This window comes from Solanum stenotomum, chromosome 5 (assembly GCF_019186545.1).
Source record: "Solanum stenotomum isolate F172 chromosome 5, ASM1918654v1, whole genome shotgun sequence".
Taxonomy (NCBI): Eukaryota; Viridiplantae; Streptophyta; class Magnoliopsida; order Solanales; family Solanaceae; genus Solanum; species Solanum stenotomum.
The window spans coordinates 5,594,579-5,619,795 of NC_064286.1; the positions used below are offsets into that span (position 1 = coordinate 5,594,579).

At 30.6% G+C, this 25,217-nt stretch overlaps 3 protein-coding genes across 3 annotated transcripts; 2 read left to right on the forward strand and 1 right to left on the reverse strand.

Annotated features, from left to right (window-relative positions):
• Positions 1-2,510: 2,510 nt before the first annotated feature.
• Positions 2,511-3,658, reverse strand: LOC125865384 (probable serine/threonine-protein kinase PBL7). Its single transcript, XM_049545577.1, has one exon. It carries the CDS (start codon positions 3,626-3,628, stop codon positions 2,585-2,587), a length of 1,044 nt encoding a protein of 347 aa, XP_049401534.1. The 5' UTR covers positions 3,629-3,658; the 3' UTR covers positions 2,511-2,584.
• Positions 3,659-6,897: 3,239 nt separating this feature from the next.
• Positions 6,898-7,533, forward strand: LOC125865386 (protein DMP4-like). Its single transcript, XM_049545579.1, has one exon. The coding sequence runs from the start codon at positions 6,898-6,900 to the stop codon at positions 7,531-7,533; it is 636 nt and encodes a 211-aa protein (XP_049401536.1).
• A 6,048-nt stretch (positions 7,534-13,581) lies between these two features.
• Positions 13,582-18,088, forward strand: LOC125865380 (triose phosphate/phosphate translocator, chloroplastic). The gene is made up of 12 exons (XM_049545573.1): positions 13,582-14,004; positions 14,125-14,187; positions 14,610-14,675; positions 14,828-14,906; positions 15,497-15,617; positions 15,703-15,798; positions 16,337-16,449; positions 16,533-16,610; positions 16,715-16,831; positions 16,989-17,088; positions 17,175-17,275; positions 17,848-18,088. Exons 1-12 carry the CDS (start codon positions 13,709-13,711, stop codon positions 17,863-17,865), a joined length of 1,248 nt encoding a protein of 415 aa, XP_049401530.1. The 5' UTR covers positions 13,582-13,708; the 3' UTR covers positions 17,866-18,088.
• Positions 18,089-25,217: the final 7,129 nt, after the last annotated feature.

A 25,217-nucleotide genomic window follows, 5' to 3' on the forward strand; every position in this document is an offset into this window, starting at 1 on the left:
AATATGAGTCAAGAGTTTAGTTAAATTCAGTAGTTTTGGTTCAAATGTTATGTGAAGAAATTTATCAAATATATACAAGTATTAAGCAAAACTATTTATGTATTTATTTCTTTATGTTATAAGATCTTATATATATATTTCCCTTACTCTATATATAAGAATATTTAGAATCTTAGTCGATTCTCTGTATAAGATCTTTTTATTTATTTCCATCTTAGTTATGTTTTCTTAGTTTAATCTGAATCCTCTTTCTATATATCGACTCCAAATTGAAAAAAAACGACCAAATTGTTTTTCGATATCATTATTTGACAAGTAGTTCAATAATATTTCGAATTCATATAATTTAAATTTTAGACCTGTCTTTTCCTCTACACAATTATGTAAATTGTAGGACATACAATTATTTAAGGACTTCTCAATATTATTCAAAGGTAAGCGACAAGCTTCCCGATTTTTTTTTTATACTATAAGAATAGTCTTATTTATCAATATTTGGTATCTATGGATCCGTCTGAAAAAAAATAAAAATGATTAAGAAATGACAAGCTATAAAAGTGATAGTACTATATTCTCCATTATTTTTTTCTGGTTCAGTTTTGATTTTGCACGCTTTTTAAAAAATATGATTAATATGAGAATCTTATTACAATATCCAAATTAGTTATATTTAATATTAGGTTTTGAAAAATGATTTAACAAATAAGTAATTAATGTTAAGGATTAAACATGAAAAATGATACTCCTAATAAGTACTTTTTCATGATATATTAAAAATGACAAGTAAAATTAAAAATTTATTTTTAAAATAATGGATAAATAAAAATAAACGAAGAGAGTACATTATATTATACTATACGTCTTACGAGGAGATAATCAAAGAGACATAACAAATTAAAGGGGATCCATTAACACTTAAGATAAGTTAAACCACATTCTGTCCTACGAGAGGATCGATAGAATTTCTTTACTCTTAATCAGAGATTTTTGAATATTAACTATGAAAAAAATAATGTTAGAAACTGCTTTCTCCATTAAATATACGCCATACATGTGATGTGAATCTGAATTAATGGGGACTCTATCAAAAAAATTATGTTGGAAGTCCATTTCCCTTAAATGAGCCTATGTAGCGTGAATTTGAATTTATCGGGAGCTCTTCTCCGCTTCTCCATTAGATGCTATTTATGTAATACGAATCCTAATTAGTTAGGACTCCATTAGAAAAAATCTTTGTTAGAAGTCCTTTTTTAAATGAGCCTATTTATGTGACGCAAATCTGAATTAGTCGGGAGCACTTCTCGATCCGTTAAATGTGTCTTATGCGATGGAAAATCAAATTAGTCAGGTCCTTAATAAAAAAAATCATGTTAGAAAACATTTTTCCCTTAAATGGGTCTATGCAGTGCAAATCTGAATCAATCGGGATCACTTCTACATTAAATATCATATATATATTTATAAAAGAAAACCTTAGGCCCGCCTACGTGGCACCACCACAAACCATAATTCCCTTTTAAATTTATTTATTGCCAAAACTAGCCTTCCCCTTTCATGAAAAGTTGTGACTTTTATGAAGAGTTGCGACTTTAATGAAGAGTTTGCCTTTTATGAAGAGTTACGACTTTTATGAAAAGTTGTGACTTTTATGAAAGATTGTGACTTTTTCGAAGGGTTGCAACTTTTCCAAATAGTTGTAACATTTCCGATAAGGCACAATAAACATTTGTTCACGCTACCCTTTGTTGTCTATAAATAGAGGGATTTCCTCTCATTTTAAAACAACGAAAATTCTAAACCTCCTCCTCTTCTTCTTCTTCTTCTTCTTCTTCACAATTAAATATTTGTGTACTTTGTTCATGTTGAGTGACTCACTGACACCATTGCTTATGTTACAGATCTTGGTATGTATTTTTACAGTCATTAATTTATGCTTATGTTATTAAGGATAAATGATAAGAAGTAATAAATTTCATTTTCCTTTACATTATTAATGTTTGTTACTACGTAATCTTGTATGTAAGATAATATAATGTTTTAGTTTTGATGACTAATATGTTTTAAGTATTATTTTATAAATTCTGTGATGTTAAATTCCCGCGCGAAGCGCGGGTCGACACAACTCTCAATTAAACTAGCTCTTAATGAAAAGAATCATGTTAAAAAGTCTTTTCCCCTTAAATTAGCCTATGTGACGTAAATCTGAATTAATCGAACCACAATACAATTACAGGACACTGAATAAAAACATAAAATTAGCATTCCCTTGTCCACCGCAAGCAAAATAACAACAATAAATCAATTACACACTTTGTCCTATATATTGACAAATTTATACTGTTACAAATATCTCCATAATTTGATAATTTTTCCTCTCATCAACATTCCATAAAATTAAGGCACTTCTAGCAATACAAGATGCAAAGTCAAAGTCCATAAAAAAATATTTACAAATTCTTAACTCAAATGAACAACAACAAAAAAAAATAATCAAAGATTCAATATTTTATATATATAGACTCTTAACATTTTTCAAACATAAATGCCACCTAAGCATGACAATAATGTTTTGTTGACTTAAAACTTATAATAATCCAACTTCTAAGCTATTCAAAATATTAGCAACTTGTACAATTGATGGCCTACTTTTTCTTGAATTTCCAACACAAGCTAATGCAACTTTAGATAACCTAACAAGTGGCCTAATATCACTAGGCAACATAAGTCTATTGTCCAAAAATTCACCAAATTTCATTTCTTTAATCAATGGCAATGCCCATTTCACAAGTAAACTTTCTTGATCACATTTCCTTCCACTCAACAACTCCAATAAAACAACACCTAATCCATACACATCACTTTCTTTAGAACAACCCCTTTTTTCATTACCAATCCAATATTCATCATCAACATATCCCATTAACCCTAATTCCCTTTTATCATAACATGTCAAGAAAAAATACAAACCATAGTCACAAACCCTAGCACAAAAATTGACATCTATTAATATATTCGAGGGTTTAATGCAACCATGCACTATATGTGGTGTCATAACTTCGTGTAAATATTCTATTCCTCTAGCTGTACCAGCAGCAACTCTCAACCTACAATTCCAATCTAATAAGGACGTCCCACCACTACCAGCACCACCATCATGATCGCGATTTTGATGTAAGTAGAAATCAAGACTCAACATACCTCCAAATTCTGTTATCACGATTCTTTCCCCAGGAGCCTCAGAAAACCCTAAAATTGGCACAATGTTAGGGTGATAAGCCAAAGAAAGCCATTTCATCATCGATGTGAAACCAAAGCCAGCATTACTCAATACAAGCCTAGGATGGATCCTTTTTATAGCTACTTGTTGATCTCCATTTGGTAATATACCTACATATACACTTCCTATACGTCCTTGACCGATGATTCTTCGATAATTGAATCCATCCGTAGCTCCATGAATGTCCATTAATGAATAAGAACATGCAATTTGCTTTGTTGGAAGAGTTTCTTCAGCCTTGATTGGTTTTTTCTTGTAACAAATGAAGAGTAGGATAACAAGACATATGATGATAGTTGCAAGTATAGCCAAAATAACATTATAAATAATTATGATCTCTCCACCACTCATCTATAAGATTTTTTTTATAAAAAAATCTCTATATATTTGGTGTTGTTGTGATTTAAGTTGAGAGTATTTAGAAGAAAAAAATTTGGCTAGTTTATAGAGAATGAAGTGAGAGTATATATATATTTTTTAATGTTTTATATATATATAATAAAATGGTAGTAGAAAGAGAAAAAAAAATGGAGTATTTTATTGGACTTTTGGTGTGTACTCCTTGAAAAAAGAAAAGTTGATTTGGTACTCCCTCCTATCCATTTTAGGTGGCATCGTTTGACTTAGCACGATATTAAAAAATAAAGAAAGATTTTTTAAGTTCATAATCTAAAACAATCATTAGATATTATTTGTGTGGCTGTAAATTATTTTATTAAAAATAAAACGATAATTTTAAAGTAAAATTATTTTTAACTATAGTAAGATGATACTCTTTAGAATATGTCATAATTGGGGAAGAAAGTTGAAAAATCTAAAGCATTAATTTGGCATATATTTAGTTGAGGGTTGGCTGCTAACTGTCATTTGACAAAAGTATAGGGGGTTTGGCAAAATTTCTAATTGTGAAAACAAATCTATTCTTGTAATATAGACATTTTTTTATATTTTCAATAGTCGAAATTTACTTGCTTAATAATTTAAGTTTGCGTTAGTTAGATACTATTGAAAGAGGAAGGGTTATACTAATAATTTTTCTATTTTAGGATTCAAATTCAAAGTTTCTAATGAACATAAAAATTAGGATATTATTTGTTTTTATAATTGTTTCATAAGATCATTGTGAACATTATATTTTCTTAGTTTTATTCTTATTCTATGCCTAAAAAGGTTAAGTATTAATATTTTCTTAGTTTTATCATATTCTTTAAAATTTCCTACTATTTGAAAAATTACAATCCCTACTCTCTTCTATTATACATCACTTTATGCGATGTATCGATCAGATCGATACATCACTTTACGCGATGTATCGAGACGTTGAGTGATGTATTGGATGTATCCGAAATTGTGACGCGATGCATCTGGACGTTGAGCGATGTATCTGAAATCGGGACGCTATGTATTGAGACTTTTTGGGATGTATCCGGATTGCACCAAATTTAAGAAATTTTTGTAATTTGAAAAAGAATAGGAACTAGATATAATTAGCTCTTAACACTATAAAATTTGTGTAAAATTCTCATATAATTAATATTATTATTTTTTACAGTAAAACTCTTTTGGAAAAATAATTTTCCGGCCAACTTTAAGTTTCAATGTGTTCAATTTTTTCAAAGGGTACAAAAGTTTGATAAAATCCTATATCATTATAAGAAAAGGTCACTCTTGCCTCTTATTAATTAGCCAAAAAAAAAGTTATGGTTTTGATGTTACCTTTCTCTTTTTCTTTTTTCTTTTTCCTTTTCAAATTGAATTTGCATCTGTTATTTTTCAAAAAGAAAAAGCAAGCATCAATAATCATGATAGCAGTCTTGGATTCTTTTTATATTTCATTCAGTATTCGATACTCATATTAAGACCCTAATTAATTCGTTCAGTTGTCATGTTTTGGCCTTGTCTTTAAGAAATAACCAATGTCATGGAGTTTCAAATCTCCAGATGAAATTTCATGCATGGTAATTACAATGACTATATTTCAATTACATAGGCCGAAAGGTATCTACTTGTCTTTTTTCTGCTATTTTTTTAATACTTAAGCCTCAAATTCGAAAACTCTAATTAAAATTAAAGGAATATTATCCATTCTACCGCAATCCAAAATGTTAGCCAGAACATCATTTCCCGCTTTATTTATTTATTGTGACAACTCCTTGTTTCCTAACCTATTATAGCTTTTTGGGGCCAATTTTTTGGTTTCTTTTTGGCTCTTGAGTCTTAGTTATAACAATTTAGTTACACCAACCCCAGCTTCCATTCAACCAACCTCATCTAACCCAAAGTTTCATATATGAAAATTAGTTTATTTAATATACAAACTTGCTGGATTATAATATACACTTCATTTAAATTTTACGCGATACAAATCAATGTTTATATCGAACATCGAACGAAAATAAATAAATAATAATATATATTCTAAACTGTTAAAATTTAATTATTTATTGGTTTTTGATGAATATACACTACATTATTCTTCTTTCTAAAGAAATAACTAATAATATCTCTTTTTGTCTGCTTCCTGGTGTTATGTCACTATTAGAATTTAGGCTTTTCCCACTACGAATTAATAAGAAATTTGTGTTATAAAAATATGATTTTTTCCACCATTTTTCAGCGAACCAGTTCAGTCGAACATGTATAATGGAAAATCGATTTTCACTGAAATATGATGAAGTTTCCTAATTTTTTTCACGTGGAAACAATATTGTATATTTTTCAGTAGTGTATGAAAACATTTTAAAGAGTGAGTACAAGTTAAATAACAACGTCAAAATCCAGTATCCGTGCCTTTGCCCCATAAATCACCTTTTTGTTCATTCTCTTCGTGAGAGCCCACACATCTATGGGCCTTCAAGTAAAGGGCAGCCCAATAAAGTTTCTTTTGGTCCAATCCTCATCAGATGAAGAGAATTAAGATGATTAGCTTTGCTAAAGTTCAAAGCGAATTTAATTATTAGTGATGGAATCAAATTTTCACTGAGGGATATCAAAATATAAAATAATAAACTACGAAGAAGCCTAGGGAGTCAATATAATAATAAACATAAAAAAAATGTTTTTATCTAGCTATACAATATAATTTATGATGAAATGGTGTCAATTATACATGCGGCTCTGTTACTACTAGTTTTTAATCCGTTCATAACTATCTACCTAAGAATTGTTAATTAAAAAAATGCAAATTTCATAAAAGTTAAAAAAAAAATTGTTAATACAACTGCTAAAGTGGTATGGGTATTATCATATATCCAAACTAATTTCATCATCCATACATTAAAGTGGTAAACTTTTACATACTTTTTTTATAACTATAAGCACCAAATATGGAGGATATCATCATCCATAGTATCAAACAAATAACTTTTTACAACTTTTTATTGTTGTTGTTGTTGTGATGTATAAACATTGTTATGTTATTTTTCTGTTACAAAACTAAGCTTTTACGACTTTGATACAATAAATTAAAAATTGAGTGATCTGAAATCAATTCTTTCCTTCACTTATAAATAGGGGTGAAGCTAGAGCGTAGAAAACACATTCAGTAGAATTCAGTAATTTCAATTCCAACATTTCCAAATCATACGCTTTAAATCCTGACTCTGTCTCTGTGCTTATAAATGCTTCTTGACACACAACAAAAAATCCAACACAAACTTGAAATGGAGATTAAAGTGGTACAACAAGAAAAAAAATCTCCTCTCTTAGAAGAAAACTTAGAATTACCAGAAGTTGAAAAAAACATTATACAAAAAGCAATTAGTCAAACATTTCAAAGCACATCACACTTAGCCAATCTTCTACCTACTGGTTCTGTTCTTGCTTTTCAACTTTTGTCACCAATATTTACAAATCAAGGCAATTGTGACAAAATTTGTAAATTTTTAACTATATCACTTGTTACACTATGTGGACTATCATGTTTTATATTGAGTTTTACTGATAGTTTTAAAGACAAGAAAGGGAAAATTAGCTATGGATTCGCGACGATACGAGGTTTGTGGATAATTGATGGATCAATAAGAATTCCAAATCAAATTGCAAGGAAATATAAGTTGAAATTTATTGATTTCTTGCATGGTTTTATGTCCATGTTGGTTTTTGGTGCTATAGCTTTGTTTGATCAGAATGTGGTGAATTGTTTTTATCCGAAGCCTTCTGATGAAATAGAGGAGTTGCTTGTTGCTTTGCCAATTGGAGTTGGAGTTATTTGTAGTAGTTTTTTGTTGTGTTTCCAACAAAACGCCACGGGATAGGTTTTTCCCTCACCTCTAATTAATGTGGTCGGTGGAGATTCATACAATTGACCTCAACTTGGTTGGGACAGAGATATTGTTGTGCTAGTTGCATATTGCTACTTGAATGAGGTGGTGGATGTGTTTTTCGTTGAAAACGTCATGGAATTGGTTTTCCCCTTACCTCTAATTAATGTGACCGGTGGGATACATATAGCCGATCCCGACTTGTTTGAGATTGAGATGTTATTGTTATTGTACTAGTCGCATATTTCTTCTTGGATGACGTGACGTGGTGCGTGTTCATTTCTTTTGTTCTTGGTTTTTGAATGAGAAATTTATAGTGTGGGATTGATTTTCCCCTCACATCTACTTAATATGGTCGGTGAGGATTCATACAAGCGACCTCAACTTGGTTGGGATTGAGATGTTGTTGTTGTTGTACTAGTCACATATTTCTACTTGATTGAGGTGGTACATGTATTTATTTATTTCGTTCTTGTTTTTTAAATGAGAAATTTATAGTGTGTGTTTTTGTTGAAAACGTCACGAAATTGGTTTTCCCCTCACCTCTAATTAATATGATCAGTGGGATTCATACAATCGACTTCAACTTGGTTGGGACGACTAAGATATTGGTGTTGTTGTACTAGTTGCATATTGCTACTTGAATGAGGTGGTGGATGTGTTATTTGTTGAAAACATCATGGAATTGGTTCTCCCTTTACCTCTAAATGATCAGCGAGATTCATATAGCTAATCCCGACTTGTTTGGGACTAAAATTTTATTATTGTTGTTGTTATTGTTGTACTAGTCGCATATTTCTTCTTGGATGACGTGGTGCGTGTTCATTTCTTTCGTTCTTGATTTTTGAATGAGAAATTTAAAGTGTTTTTTTTTGTTGAAAATGCCATGGGATTGATTTTCCCCTCACCTTTACTTAATATGGTCGGTGGACGGTGAGGATTCATACCAGCGACCTCAACTAATTGATTGGGACTGAGATGTTGTTGTTGTACTAGTCGCATATTGCTACGTGAATGAGGAGGTACATGTGTTTATTTAATTATTTCGTTCTTGTTTTTGAATGAGAAATTTATATTGTGTGTTTTTGTTGAAAACGTCAAGGAATTGGTTTTCCCCCACCTCTAATTAATATGATCAGTGGGATTCATATTGTCAATCTCATTTTGTTCGAGGACGAGGTGTTGTTATTGTTGTACTATTCACATATTGCTACTTGAATGAGGTGGTTCATGTGTTTATTTGTTTCATTCTTATTTTTTTGAATGAGAAGTTTGTAGTGTTTTTTTGTTGAAAACATCACAGAATTGGTTTTCCCTTCACCTCTAATCAATATGATCAGTAGGATTCATATAGTTCATTCCGATTTGGGACTGAGATGTTGTTGAACTAGTTCCATATTTCTTCTTAAATGACGTGGTGCATGTGTTCATTTATTCCGTTCTTGATTTTTTGGATGAGAAATTTGTAGTATGTTTTTTGTTTTGTTTACTACAAAGTGTCGTGGAATTGGCTTTCCCTACCCGGTGAATAATATGATAAGTGAGGATTCGCATAGCCGACCTAAATTGTTAGGGACTGAGATATAATTATTGTTATACTATTCGCATATTGCTTCTTGAGTGACTTGATGCATGTGTTGATTTATTTCGTTCTTATTTTTGAATTTGAATGAGAAATATATGCATGTGTAGTAAGTTTTCTATTTTTTTTACAATAGTTTCACGGAGTTCACTTTTCCCTCACCTCTAATTAACATGGTCAGTAAGTAATTACATAACTAATCAAACGTGTTTCACAATTCATTACGAAAACTTTGAACTTATTTTTTTACGTAATATACAGTAACAAATTAAAATACACTAATATTACTATAAAATACATTTTGCACTAATAGTACTTAAATTTAAATGCTTATTACTCAAAACTCTTCTGCTTTATGTAGACCAGATTAGATGGACCTCTTAATGGGCTCGTATGTAAATCTCATTCAGATATGGGCCACAATCATATAATCTTCCGGGAAAATTACTTAGATGAATACTTTTTAATAAATAATTTACTGGTTTTAGTGACATTTTTTATTTATTACCATTTATAGTTATACATAACATTACAAAGATAAATATGTTATGCATTAAAAGTGAATTATACATGCAATATAAATGTAATATAAGTGTTTTAAAATATATTATGCTTGTCTGGTAAGAAATTTACACAACGTATTATAAATGTACTAAAGTGTGTTATAAATGTATTATCCATTATTAAAATGTGTAGTATACATGTTTTAAAAAAATGTTATTAATATAGATGATAAATATTTTCTTAATATAGCATATCTATGTAAGTTTTCTTGTTCTTCCTCAACAAAGTGGATGAAACCGAAGAATCCGAATCCTTTCCCGACCTGTAAATTAGGCGGGATAGACAACTTTTGAGACGACAATCAAATTTTAGTCGTTGTTTTAAATATAATAAAAAATATAACTACTTTTTATCACGAAAGTAATAGTCGAATACCCTTATTTAAATATGGGACAACACCAACACACAACATTAAGATTCAAAATTTTGATTAAAAAAATCCTAAAATTTAATTAATCCTAAAATTTAAAATTCCAGAAACAATTCATGAAATTCGAACCTTAGAATAAGTTCTCGATAGATTTGGTGATATGAAAAATCCTAGTAATTGATGATATGGAAAATTCCTAGACAAGGAGATCCTATATGATAGGCCTTGTTGCTTGTATGTTGATCATGATTTTTTATTATTTTTTGAATCTTCAAATACAATGAGTGCTCACTTTTTTAATTCCCCATGATGTAACATATTTAGAGATTCCCATTGTTCACTCTTTGGGAAAAAAATATTGTTGTTGTTGTTGTTATACACAATGATGGATTCAGAAAATTTATATCATAAGTGGTTAATTATTTTTAGCTCGAAAATTATTACATAGAACATGTGCTCAATTAATATATTTTAATGAATTACTAACTTTTGTATGTAAATAATAATATTGTCACAAAAGGCAGTAGATGCTTAAGCACCCATAATGTGCAACATAGGTCCGCCACTGATTGTACATATTCTTATTCAACCTATATCGTGTATAATAATTTATATGTAAGAGGGGAGAACAAAATTATTAAATATGTATATATAATTAAAAAGCTAGAACAAAAACGAAGATAAATGTAATATAGTGACACTAGTTGACATGTTGCAACTCAATCGATTCAAGTACTTCATTTTCAAACTTAACCATGGACCTCTTGGAGGGTAGCAAAATCCTCAATCAATAATAACATTTATTATATTAGGCGATAAAATCTCCTTTCGGATATATCCTTATAGGTTGTTCTCTCTCGGATACATCCCTCCCATTAAGTAATGTAGCATTTGCAATGTATCAGACAACCAAGAACTGTATCCGAGAGCAATGAAAAATTCAAAATTTTTGTAATTGGAAAAACTCTCAAAATAGGATATAATTAAGTCCAAAATGTATGTGATTTTTGTGCTTTATACTGGTAATAATTATGCTCCTGCTTCCCTAATTAGTTGAGTTAAAAGTTTGAGTTTCCTAATGAGAATATTTTGAGTTCATTTCCAAAAATGAAAATTCATCAAGTGATGATAATAATATATGTACATAGTATTTTATTTATATTATATGCTCTATTTGTAATATAACCTATAATGTTTATTTATTTTATATATAATATCGCTTAATAAAAAATCATGTGTTATAAGGTACTGATAGCCACACTACAAAATTTTATGTGGTGATTAACTATCATTTTCCACCAAAATCCAAATTGCCTCTTAAGTCCTTCACTCAATTAATCTCAACCCTAAAAAATAATATACACTTGTCATTTCATGACCATATATATATTTTAAGAAAAGTACTTTATTTAATAGTTCATAGTCTATTTTCTGCTCATGGTGTTTTGTTGTTGAGAGTTCAAATATATGTCATTTTTTGAAAAGTATTTACTTCCAATATTTTCCTTTATAATTTACAGTTGAAAATGAATATTATCACAAGAAAATGTTGATAAGGGTATTGAAAATAGAGGCATTGGACAAGACAGGCTCTTCTTCTATGGCCTCTCAAATCCCTATCTTGGATAAGATAAGACCCCACAAAAATATTATAATACTATCCATAATATATATTTTATATTTATCTATTTAATTCCATTTTCCAATAACAAAAAAAATCAATCATCTAGCTATCCTTTTATCTTTAACAGACATTTGTCACCATGGATATACTTCACCATGATATAATTGTCCTTTCTATAAAAACAAAAAAATAAATACTCTAAAAATGATTGATTTAAATTAATTATTATTTTTATATTTATCTTTACTCAATAAAAACAAAGAAATTAATATAGTAAAAATAATAATATTAAATTAAAACGAACGAATAAATAAATAATTTAGTCAAATTAATGTTTGATTAATATTTTTTTTTAAAGAGCGTGCCAAACAGAATATAACAAGTAAAATAAATAGATTGTTTTTGTTGGGTGATAAATAGATAGTTATATATATTGATAACAAACTAATTATTAGTAATACTCTATATAGAAGCTAAGAAGACATATATTAGTAATATATGGATTAAACTAACTTTAATTGTAGTAAGAATTTTTTAAATTTTGTTTAAAAAGTAAACATTTCACAAAATTAAAAAGATATTTAATTCTTTTTCTCAAATTTGTGGCATGTCCCTAATCCCTGTGATAATGAAGTCAACCTAAAAAGAAGGGAAACAAAAATCATAACTAAGGATATTGATCTATATATTATACTAATTCTTATATTATAGTTTCTACATTACTAATCTGCGTAATTATTGTAATTACTAGCATTATACTTATTCTTGTGTGACTTGTCTCATAACCAAACAACCCCTTACTAATTGATTAATGGGAACTTGATTAATTAACTCATATTGTAGTAAATATGGTTAAATAATTCACCACCATATTTTTGTGATGCCTAATTAATTTGTTACATATTAAGCTCAAGTTAAAGCCTAACTAAATGCTTAGTTATAAACTAACATATGATAGCATCATTAGTTGGATTTGGGATATATTGGCAATCCTCAAAATATTAGAAATTGATACGAAATTAAAATACATAGATGAAAATGGAAAACTTATTTTAAAACTTCAAGAGAATGAAAACCACTAATCTTCATCAACTAGTCTATGCTCTAAACATCTCAATTTATACAACATAATTTTATTCAACTTATCTAAAAATAATATCATTATTTACTTGGATCGAAAATCTATTTGAAACAACTCTCTACTTTACTCACAAAATAAAGATAAGTTCTGCATATATATCATTCTCTTCAGATTTCACTTGTAAAATTTCAATGATTATGCTATTGTTGTAAAATAAAATTTTACTTTTTATAGTTAAAAAAAACGTAATCTTAAAGTTTCTCTTATACTAAAAAATGTCTTAAAATTAATTAGATAACGCATTTTAAAAGTGAGACGTATTGAAAACTCCAATGAACTTACCGCAAATTATTAGTTTCATCTCCGAACTATTGATAACCTTAAAAACACTCATGTACTTGACTAACTAGATTTAGATACACCCTCAATACACTCCTGATCTGCCACATAACATAACAAGTGATGTCAAACTCTTGCAGGAGCATGAGACTAGTAATAAAAAATCGAGAAAAGTGTTGAAAACATTCCTAAATTTAACGAGATTTTAGGAGTACATTTAAGTTCAGTTAGTTAAATAAAATGGTATTTTTAAAGCTGTCAATAATTTAAGGATGAAATTAATAATTCACGTCAAATTTTAAAATGCTTTCAATACTTCACTCTTTTAAAAAAATTATATTATAGGGAGTAATAAGATGTGACATAATTTGAAACAAAGATCATGTGGTTATAATATTCCGTAAAAAAAAAGTAAATAAATATTGTGAAATACTATTAGGATATTTTAGGAAGAAAACAAATAAATCGAAATAATACGAACCGTTCATTCGTCACCTGAAAAAACACCCCCTCCATTTTTAACAGCTCTTCTTCTCTTACAAACTTCTCTGTTCACTGTACTTCTCTGTTCACAAGTCACTATTTTCTCTCCCTTCTCTCTCACTGCCAATGGAGTCTCGCGTGTTGACTGGTGGCGCCACCGCCATTCGCGGCGGTCTCCCACTTCTCCGGAAGCCGGCGGCAGTGATGAAGTTCCCCACTGCCGCCACATGCGGCATCAACAGGGACTTCCCTGCTGGTGCTGTTACGGCAAAACCAGTCGGACCTCTAATTGCTGGCCCCAATTTGATTTGGGGACGACAATTACGTCCGGCCATTCTTCTCGAAACTTCACCAAAAAGGGAATCCATTAAGCCGTGCTCCGCTGCGGCTTCTTCTTCCGCCGGAAGCAGCGATTCCTCCGGGTAAGGTCCATTTTCAATTTCTTACTTATTGACCCGACCCGGCATATGTATATATATATATATATATATATATATATCGTTTAATTTGAGTTTCGACCCGCTTTGTTTTTCTTCGCGCAGGGATGCTAAAGTCGGGTTTTTCAACAAAGCTACTCTGACTACCGGGTTTTTCTTCTTCATGTGGTATGTCTCGACAACTTATCGATTCGTAGCTGATTAAAGTTACGTAGGTATTAATAATATAAAGATTAGTTAAGAAATAATCTTCGTATTATTTTAGGTAGGAATTAGTTATACAGAAATTTATAAGTTATTTCATTTGTTATCCTGTATAAATTAATATATAGATTTCTTCATTAACTTATTTCATGTATGAATTATATTGGTTTTTGAATTGCAAACTGACATCGTATTAGTTGTGTTGAATTTTATACATAGTAAAACAGTTACCAAACATGAGGAGTATTATTTATGCGGAATTTAATATATATGAATAACTTAGTTCTTATTCAGCTGCCAAACTACCCGTTAGTATTTTAATTTTTTTATTTAACTGTTAAACAGTTTTGGTGATGAAATGACTAATTTGACCTTTTTTTTTGTAGGTATTTTCTGAATGTGATATTCAATATCCTCAACAAGAAGATCTACAATTACTTTCCTTATCCTTAGTACGTATTCCAATGTGGTTTTTTGTTTTGTTTTCTGTGGTGTAATCAATATTTGATTGTAATAGAAGGAACCTTTTTAAAAATATTTTATCCTTTTGTTTTTTTTCTTCTTAATAATAATTATTGTAATAAATTTTGTATTATATATGCAGTTTTGTTTCTGTTATACATTTGGCTGTTGGGGTGGTATATTGCTTGGTGAGCTGGACTGTAGGCCTCCCAAAAAGAGCTGTAAGTGTTTTTTTAATTCATGGGATTTTTCTTCTCAATCAAATGTCTTCCGAGTTACTTATATACGTTGACAGTGTAAAATAAACTTTAGAGTCACGTTAATGATAAATATCGGTAAACGATGCTCATAAAGAAATGAGATTAGGAATGTGGCAAATAAGGTAAGTTACTTGCTAAATATGTTGTTAGTGTAAAAATGTTTACACTCTCATTGTATTTAAGTTTAAATCCGTAGTATGATAAGAAAATTAGTTCCTCGAGTGACTTGTGATTGATTTTTCAATATGTACTTCCTTCTGGAGAAAAAAATACTGGAGATCTCCAATTTGATTTGAGTTTGACTGTGAAAGACGATGATCGATGGCCATAAGGAAGTAAAATTCTAAATGTGGAACACACATTTTGATTCTTGGTTCATCATTGTCATGTATAAATCACCACATTAATAAAACTATAGAACAAGATTAAGGTATCGATTGTGTAACATTCTTTTAGGTTTAAAAAAACACATTTTCCTCGACTAATTCGTTTAGAATTTTCACAAGACTGCAACTTTCTGATTTGCTGTGAGTTTCGATGTCTCTTTGTAGCCTATTGATTCAACACAACTGAAGCTGCTCACCCCTGTTGCCTTCTGTCATGCGCTTGGCCATGTTACCAGCAATGTCTCGTTTGCTGCAGTTGCTGTCTCATTCACTCACACAATCAAAGGTCGCATTCCACCTATCACTGCAGAAAAGTTTTGCGTTATATAATCCGTATTCGAAGTCTAAGTCTGTTTCTTTTTGTCGTACAGCTCTGGAGCCTTTCTTCAATGCTGCTGCATCTCAGTTCATTCTTGGACAACAAATACCTTTAGCACTATGGCTGTCACTTGCTCCAGTTGTCCTTGGTTAGCTCTGTTCTTCTCTGTCTGGTGCCACTCGGGTTGTAGCAATAAACACATTTTTATTATTTTGAAATGAGGAAATTGCCTGAAAATATATCGGTTTCAGGCTGATCAATTAAACATGTAGATTCTTACATTTACTAGAGAAAGGAGAGAGTTTTGTGTGGTCGCCCGTTAGGTGAGAGGCAGAGGGCTTGTTTCATATCGTCTTGTCTTTATTTAGTAATTGTGTAGTTTCTCGATGTTTTTTTTGCTATCTGTTGCTCCATTTTGCTCTGTAGTTTGATATTTTGTTGTCATTTCTTTTTCTTACTGCAACCCTTTTCCGAATAACTTTACTTTTTTAGCCGAGGGTCTATCGAAAACAACCTCTCTATCCCACAAAGGTAGGGTAAGGTTTGTGTACATCTTACCCTCCTCGGACCCCACTTGTGGGATTACACTAAGGATGTTGTTGTTTGACGTAAAGGGGAAAGTTTTAAATACTAATGTGCAAGAGGTAATTACCGTGTTTTGACTTATCTTTCAACTGGATGTGCAGGTGTGTCGATGGCTTCATTGACTGAGCTATCTTTCAATTGGTTGGGCTTCACTAGTGCTATGATTTCTAACATCTCCTTCACATACAGGAGTATATACTCAAAGAAAGCTATGGTATACTCTATGTAAAATTAATCTGAGTATTAAAACATTCAATATATCTAAGGCAACTTTTCTGATGAATGCTTCTTTTGCAGACTGATATGGATAGTACTAACGTGTATGCCTACATATCCATCATTGCTCTTATCTTTTGCCTCCCGCCTGCCATTTTTGTGAGTCGGATAACATTAGCATGCCACTTTCTCTTTTTTTCACTCTTTTTCTCGTAAATCTACTTCTTCCTCATTATATACTTTTCATTCTGACAATGTTACAGATTGAGGGACCTCAATTGCTCCAACATGGATTCAACGATGCCATTGCTAAAGTTGGTCTAACAAAATTCGTAACAGATCTCTTTTGGGTGGGAATGTTTTATCACCTCTACAATCAGGTAAACCAGCTAGTAAATGCTGCTAGATTGATGAAAACCTGTGAAAAACCTTCAACCTCGTACACATTAATATGTGACTATTTGCATAATTGGCCTTTTACCAAGATTTCCCGCATTGCTAATCTTCTTGTTTATGTACTTTTCTTTCCACAACCAGGTAGCCACAAACACCCTTGAGAGGGTGGCACCTCTTACACATGCAGTTGGAAATGTGTTGAAACGTGTGTTCGTGATTGGATTCTCAATTGTTATCTTCGGTAAGTATCCATCTTTGCTAAGTTATATCCGCAGAATGCCATGTTGTTATGACGAGAAAACTTAAAAACGTATACATATGTTGCAGGTAACAAAATTTCAAGACAAACCGGTATTGGAACCTGCATTGCAATTGCTGGTGTTGCAATCTACTCTTTCATTAAGGCCAAGATGGAAGAAGAGAAAAGGGTGAGTCCAAAACGAAATTTTGATTCCTTAACAAGAAAATTATTGTTCCAAATTTATCAAAATGAATATACCTTAAAAGGAAAGCATGTGCTGTTGGTTAAACACTTATAGTCGTTTGATAGTTGATTAGAGTTATGCAGTTATTAGTTATCTGGATTTCTAAACTGCAAATCAAACATCATATTAATTTTATACATGAAAACTTACCTCCTAACCAGTAATCAAACGTGGTACTACTTATGCAGAATTTAATATGTGTATAACTCACCTCTAAACCAGCTATCAAATGACCCCTTATGACTAGTGGTTTATCTTGTCAAGCTTATTTACCATTATGTGATAGTGATCGTGCATGTATCCGTCTCATGTATCTTTACCACTCGTGTGAAAATCTATTAGAACTGTGGACTTCACTCGTCTACTACTCGACCTTTGCCACAGAGATTGTTTCCTTAACTCCATTCTAGATTGCCACATGCATTGATTTAACTATATTGAATTACTAATATCTACTAAAACTGAAATAATTTGCTTCACACTGATGTTCATCTTATGATCTTGTTCTTTTGCAGCAAAAGAAAGCCGCCTGAAAATGAAGGAACGCGTATCAGGAAGAAGGTTGTGATGGACTCTCTGTTGATTTTTCACTATTTTTTCCTGTCCAAATAAAGATGAAGAAGGGAAACCTCTGCTTTTCTTGGAGTTCTGTAGTTTAGTTTGGAGTCAATTGTTTTGATTCAAAGGTCAATTGCCTGCTAATTTCTGTATACTTGTGATTATTGTAATAATAATAATGTACCAACTTCTATATATTTCATTCCCAGACATCGTGAATTCATTAGACTGAAGATTTTCGTATCATGTTAATACACCATTTTCTCTTGAACAGCCAGCATACACAATGAATTTTCATGTGTATAGGCGGTCGAAAAACTTATTTGCACTTGATGTTTACACCGACTAAATAAGTACAATATAATCATGGTTATATTGATTCACATTTTCGTCTCAAACATATCATTAACCATAGTAAACTAATATAGTTTGGTGTAAACATCGGATGTGTACATTTTTTCCATTCAAATCTCCTATTTTTACCAATTTTGGTAATGTGCTAGTTAATATCCTGAAAAGGAATATGTTGACTCTTTTCCAATTGGTTGGATTGTAGGTGCGATGACTTACTTCAAGGTGAGGTATTTGGTTCATATCCAGGATGACCCATCTGCGTTGGAGAAAAAAAATAGAAGAAGCATCTAACTACTGCTCAACTTGGCTTGGTGGGATTTAGCTCGGTTGCTAGAGCTTCACTTTTGAAATTGAGTCATTACAATCACGGATTGGATGTTTAATCGTCCAAATGGTAATAATAGTAGCTTGAAAATCATGTCAAAATATATCAAGACCTGGGCCCAGGTTCTCTTTCTTCAAGAAAGGGTAGCTTTAAACAACCCGATTCCAAACACACCAAACAAGCAAGCAACTCCCTACATTTGGAATAGCCCTAAGATTTTGAGAGGAAATTTAAAATATCTATCATTATATCAAACATGTTAGACGATTTTGTAGTTAATTCCTTTCATTTATCTCCTATGTAATTATTTTCCCTTCCTCAATTAACAAGCCTTGAACAAAAGAGCAAAGCATAAATAACCCATAACCCTCAAATTTACCTAAAAATAATTGAAGTAATATATATCGCGAAAAAAATAATTATACGATCTCTTTTTTTTAAAACATGTTGTAACATATAACATATTTAATTTTGAAAAGTTCAAATTCACTTTTAAAGATGCTTACTAGTAGATATTGTTTAGATAATTTGATAATGTAAAAAGAATATTTACATTATCGGTGTACAAAACTTAACAAATTATGTGAGGGAGGGAGCTCTTAACTACAAATCTCCTCTACCTTATGGAAAGAGGTTTCAAACATTTTCTCCTATATTAAAATTCAAATTATCATAGTTTTGAATGATGTGACGGAAGAAAAGTAATGAAACCTGCATGGCTACTGAATAATTATTCTTTTACTTATCAATAATAAAGCCTTTGACTATTATATTTATTAATCATATCTTGTTCAGTTCTATCGTCCAAACTCATTTTTAAAATCATCAGCTGAAATCAATGCCTCGATATCTTCCCAATTCCAATAATTTGATAAATTATTCATGACACTACTTCTAATTGGATGCCATGTAATAGTTGACTCCTCCTCCATGTTACTATCAAGATTTTCCATGTAATTATAAATATTTGAAGATGTAGTAGAAGTGGGAATTGAAAATGGAATATTTGTATCATATGGTTGAGAAGTACTACTCTTTTCCCTTGTGATGTCACTTGTTGTCAGTGCAGGACAGGGTAGGTTGAAAATTTTAGGGCTACTTAAGGTCAAACTCATTTTGCATTCGCCGTGTCCCGCTCTATTGTCATCCCTACTTGTTGATGTGATCTTGAGCTTGTTTTTCCGACCCCCGCCGATGGGTACGTCACGGAGGAGGCCACCTTGAGTCCAATACCTTTTACAACCTTTACATAAATAGCGAGGTTGTGACTTGTTGTAATTGTTGTAGTAACAAAATTTGGTATTTGTTGATTCACATCTTGGACACTTTAAGGGCTTTGTTGGTTTAGTAGTTTTCATGACCAAATTATCAAAAATATATATATTGATGATATGAAAATGATTTAGTGTTACTCTAGCCTATAGATAGATTTTGGTGCAAAAAGAGATGTGAATATGAAGAAAATGAGTGTTATGTTGTGTTTTTGCTTGGGAGAAATGGTGTGTTGAGGTGAAAATACAATATGAATGGAGGTGGTAAAGGACAAGGTCTTATATGGATTTTTTTTAATGAATTTAAGTTATATATATATACGGTACAGATGTTAAATAGCTGGATTGAGTTGAAATTGGAAATATCAAAATAGCGAGTGAGTCATTGACTCTCCTTCAAATTCACAATTTTTTTTTAGTTGGATTGAAATTGAATAAAAATCGAGTCATAATTCAATTCACTCAATTTTTAATAATTTATAAAAAAAATTGTTTGTTTGAGTATCTAATATATAAAACATTTTTTCTTATATTATGACTATGTATAACATATTAAATAAACAAAAAAAAAAAATCTCTTTTTAAAAATATTTAGACAAAATTTCACACTGATCAATCTGAATTACATATCAACAAACTTTTTAAGTCAGTTGAATTAAGTTGGTCAAAATAAATTGAATTAATAAAATAAATCAATCATTAACTTGTTTAAACCGAAAATGATTGAGCATATCATAAATAATCATAGATTGATTTGTTCACCTCTCTATATATATACACAAATAATATGCACATTTTGTTACACTAACTATGAATTTTAGTCAATGATAGTATGTTAATTACTATTTATACTTAATTACTAATCGATGATCATCAAGAAATTTATAGTGTGCATAAACATAAACACTCAAATGTAAATAAGCATTGCTTCCCCTGACCTCAAATCTCAAATGCTTTAAATACTTTTAATGAAATTTCTGACTTTATCATTATGTCTAGAAAAACATAGAAAAATGTGAACCGTCGATGGTGGGGTCCATTCGTTAGGTAAGAATGAGTCGAAATAAATCTTCCATATGCTAAATTTATTATACAAAATTACAAACCGTCCATGCTTTGACATATGGAGTCTATTGAAATAGTAATGGGGCCAATAAGCAATTAATAGAAAATTGTGGGGTTCAAACAAACACCGACGAAGAAGATATTAACCACCGTCCCTTGAGTCTCGTAATTCTATTTGTAGCCCCACATGTTTGTAGTTTAGTCTCTTTAGTACCATTATTTTCTACAAAATGAAGAATGGTCGGTGATGTTGATGCTATTAAAGGTAAAATTTTGATATGTAAGGTTGTATAATGTGATATTATGCTTGTGAAAAATAGTTGCTATCAACGTGGTTCCACGTGGACATTGTTGGTACAACATAATTATTATTTTCTTCGATACTTAATTTGATCTAACAGTCGTAAAATACGATAAAAATCATGAGAAATTAGGATTTAAATTTAATACAAACAAAAATGATAGATGTTTTCTTTCTATCGTCTAACCTTTGAATTTTGATAGATAAAGTTATTGAGAATATGTGTTGCTAGGATATAACAAAGTTAATTGGTACATGTGCTTATGCAAAGTATAGTGGCAAACAAGTACACCATGAGATAGTCGAGTTGCGGACAATTGTTAATTGGTACAACCTCATTTTCTATAAACAAATTATTATTTTCTGCCTCGATATGATTTTCAACTTGGATAATTAAGAGTAAATTTTAGGTTTAACAAACATAAAAATCATATTTGTATGTTATAGCTATAGTTTGTATAATTGCGCTCCATAGCAAACATAAAGTTTGTTATGGCTATTAATTTGTATATTTCGGTATACATATACATAAAAAATATGTATTTGGGTCTATTTGTATATTTCGGTATACAAATGGGTCTTGCATTTGTATATTTTGATATACAAATGGGTCTTGCCTTTGTATATTTCGGTATACAAATGGGTCTTGCATTTGTATGTTTCGGTATACAAATGGGTCGTGCATTTGTATATTTCGGTATATAAATGTGTCCTGCATTTGTATATTTCAGTATACAAATGGGTCCTGCATTTATATATTTCGGTCTATTTGTATATTTCGGTATACAAATGGGATGGCAAAAAACGTAGAATGTTTGTTGTGAATTACAAATAAAAGAGAAACTATTGTTATAACATTTAATTTGAATTAATAATTTGCTATTTCATACAATTTTCTCATAATTATATATGTATGCCAAGAAAAGCTTTCAGGCTAACTTATATTTCAAAAATTGTTTGAGAAACTAAGGACCACCCAATTCATATAGGGATAAATTATAAGAAAAGAAGAAATGGTTCATAGAAATTGTGTTTATTATCTCCCCCGCTTAAGTCATGTAGGAGGAAAATAAAGAAAAGCTTGATATATTCAACACGTATATGTATATACCTAATAAAATTTATAAACTTGACGATTGAAATAGTCGAACTTAATAGCTTTGGTTCAATTCTATATTTGTCTTTTCTTTTTATTCAATATGTGTAAATTCTTAATCTATAACCTAGTAACTTAAAAGAACTAGAATCCCCAGCTCATATATTTCTAATTCTAACTCCATTTGTGCTAGTATAATTAGTTGAATAAGACTTGAATTTTTTTTTTAATGAAATTCACTCATTTATAAGTACGTATATTAGGTTTTTATTTGCTAGCTAGCAAGTCATGATCCTCTAGTTAATTAAGAAAATTAAATTAGTGTTCCAAAATTGCACGCAAAAGTATATATAATTGCGTGATACAAAACACAACCACAAGCTAATCTATTCAATTCATGATTGTGTAATAGACTATCTTTCAATTAGTGAGAGAGAGTGTGTATATATATGTGTTAGATAACCATAATCATTTCATAACCTAGAGATTAGAGCCGTCAATATGGGCTAGGCCTGTTGGGCCGGCCTAGCCTAACCCGGAATTTAAAAGGACTGGGCTAAAAAATTTGGAGTCCATTTAAAAAAAAGGCTTTTTAGCCCGGCCTGAATAAGCCTGTTGATTTGTGGGGCTTGGGAAATATAGGTAGGGCCGGCCCGTGGGCTAATACAAATTAATTAAAAAATATAATATAGTATTAAAATTTAAAATTAAAGAGATCCAAACTCAAAATCTATTTAAAGTTTTTTAGGAAATCACTAAGTATAGAAGTTGCATCCACCATGAAAATGTCCAAACACTTGTTGCTACTCGAAACTGGTTACATGGTTTTTCTCAAACTGGTAATATATTTTTGTGTACATTTAAATATTATAATTCTCAATTTAGTTATTTTTTAATATTTAACTAATTGAAACCGCATATAAATTGCATATGAAAATGAAGATGTTAAGACAACCTTCCCACAAGTTGATTCAGATATGCTTGATGAAGATGATCATGAAGTGTTAAATACGCCATAGGTTTCATGAAGTGTTAGATACGCCATAAGTTTCATGATTTTTTAAGGAGTTTATTTTTTACATTTTTATGGTTGGAATATTGTCATAATTTTTGTGTTTTATTGTGATCATTGCAAAACAGTTAGGTTAATATTTCTATTTAGATATTTATACTTTTACTTGAAAAAAACTTAATAAATATTATAAAGATAATTTTATTTGTGGATTTGATTAACAAGTAGTAACATTAACACCATGTAATATCGTTTTATCGATATTTATGATAATATTTTTAAATTATAATTTATAATTTAATTTAATAATTATAAAAAAATATACTCCCTCCGTTTCAAAAAGATTGATCTGGTTTGACTTGGCACAAAGTTTAAGAAATTAAAGAAGACATTTGAATCTTGTGGTCCTAAATTAAAGTTATGCCAAATGTACAAAATTGCCCTTAATCTTGTGGTCTTAAACATGTCACGTGGAAAGCAAAAAGTAAAATGTTACCAAAAAAGGAAAGAGGTCATTTTTTTGAAATTGACTAAAAAGGAAAAGAGGTCATTCTTTGTGAAACGGAGGGAGTATAACTTTTAAAAAAGTGGGCTGGCCCGGCAAGCCTGTAGCCCACGTACTTGTGGGTTGGGCCGACCATTTTCTGGCCCACACAAAAAATGGACTAGCCTGGCCTGGCCCGTAAAATGTCAAAGCCTGTATGGGTTAGCCCGGATGAGATGGGCTTAGCCCATATTGACAGCTCTAGTAGAGATTAAGGAAATTTTAATAATTGTATTTCCATTAGAATACACTATCCTAAAATTGTTGAGTTAAAACAACTAAAAGATCTTTTTTATACAATGTAATATTGTTGTTTTAAGTCAAACTAGCATGATTTTTCAAAAAAAAAGAAAAAAAACTCACAACATTTAAGAGTATTTTTACACCTCTTATGTAGTTTTCTTTCTTTTCAACTATCGCTATAGGACTTTATTCACACACCCAACAATCTTCCCCTCAAACGTATCACTAGTAGATCTAAAATTGTAGATGAAAATCAATTGATAACATCATATTGTGAGGAAATAAAAGAGGGATGAAGAAAGTTGGCCAAGGACATAAGGTAGGGCCAAAAGGATTGGTGCATTTTTTTGTTTTTGTTATAGATGGTCAACCCTCATCATCGAGATTATTTATGATCTAGTATGGAAGATTTTAGTGTGTTTGTTGCTCACACCATTCAAGTATTCATTAATCATCAAGGCATACTAATTTTCTTTTTGTATGTATATCCAAAGCTATGTATAAAGATGGTAAATTGGTTAGTAGACGAGTAAATATACTTATTTTTTTTTCACGCAATCATTCAATCATCTTCATATTTATTTCTTCAAATCATTATTAGTTGTTGAGCTAGCTAAAACGATTCAAAGATAATCTTAATATAGGGTGTGTTTGGTACGAAGGAAAACATTTTCCGGAAAATGTTTTCAATTTTATCATGTTTGGTTGGGCTAAATGTTTTGGAAAATGTCTTCCAAATCAACTCATTTTCCTCAAATTTAAGGAAAATGACTTCTCTTCAAAACTTAAGGAAAACATTTTTCAAACTCTCTTCCAACTTCAAACTACAATTATTTTTTTGTTGAAAAAATCAATTTATTTTGTCCCTACCCTCAAACCAGTCCCCCAACCAACCCCCCAAAAAATAATAATTTAAAGCTTGTTTTTAAATTCAATTTTTTTACCCACCCTCACCCCTACCCCTACCCCCACCCCCTCCCAAAAAAATATTAAAAATTATTTTTAAAAGATATTTCTAATTTCAATTTTTTATTTTTTACCCCCACCACTACCCTCGCCCCCTATCAATTTTTTATTGTTTTTAAAAAATATTTTCAACTTCAATTTTTTATTTTT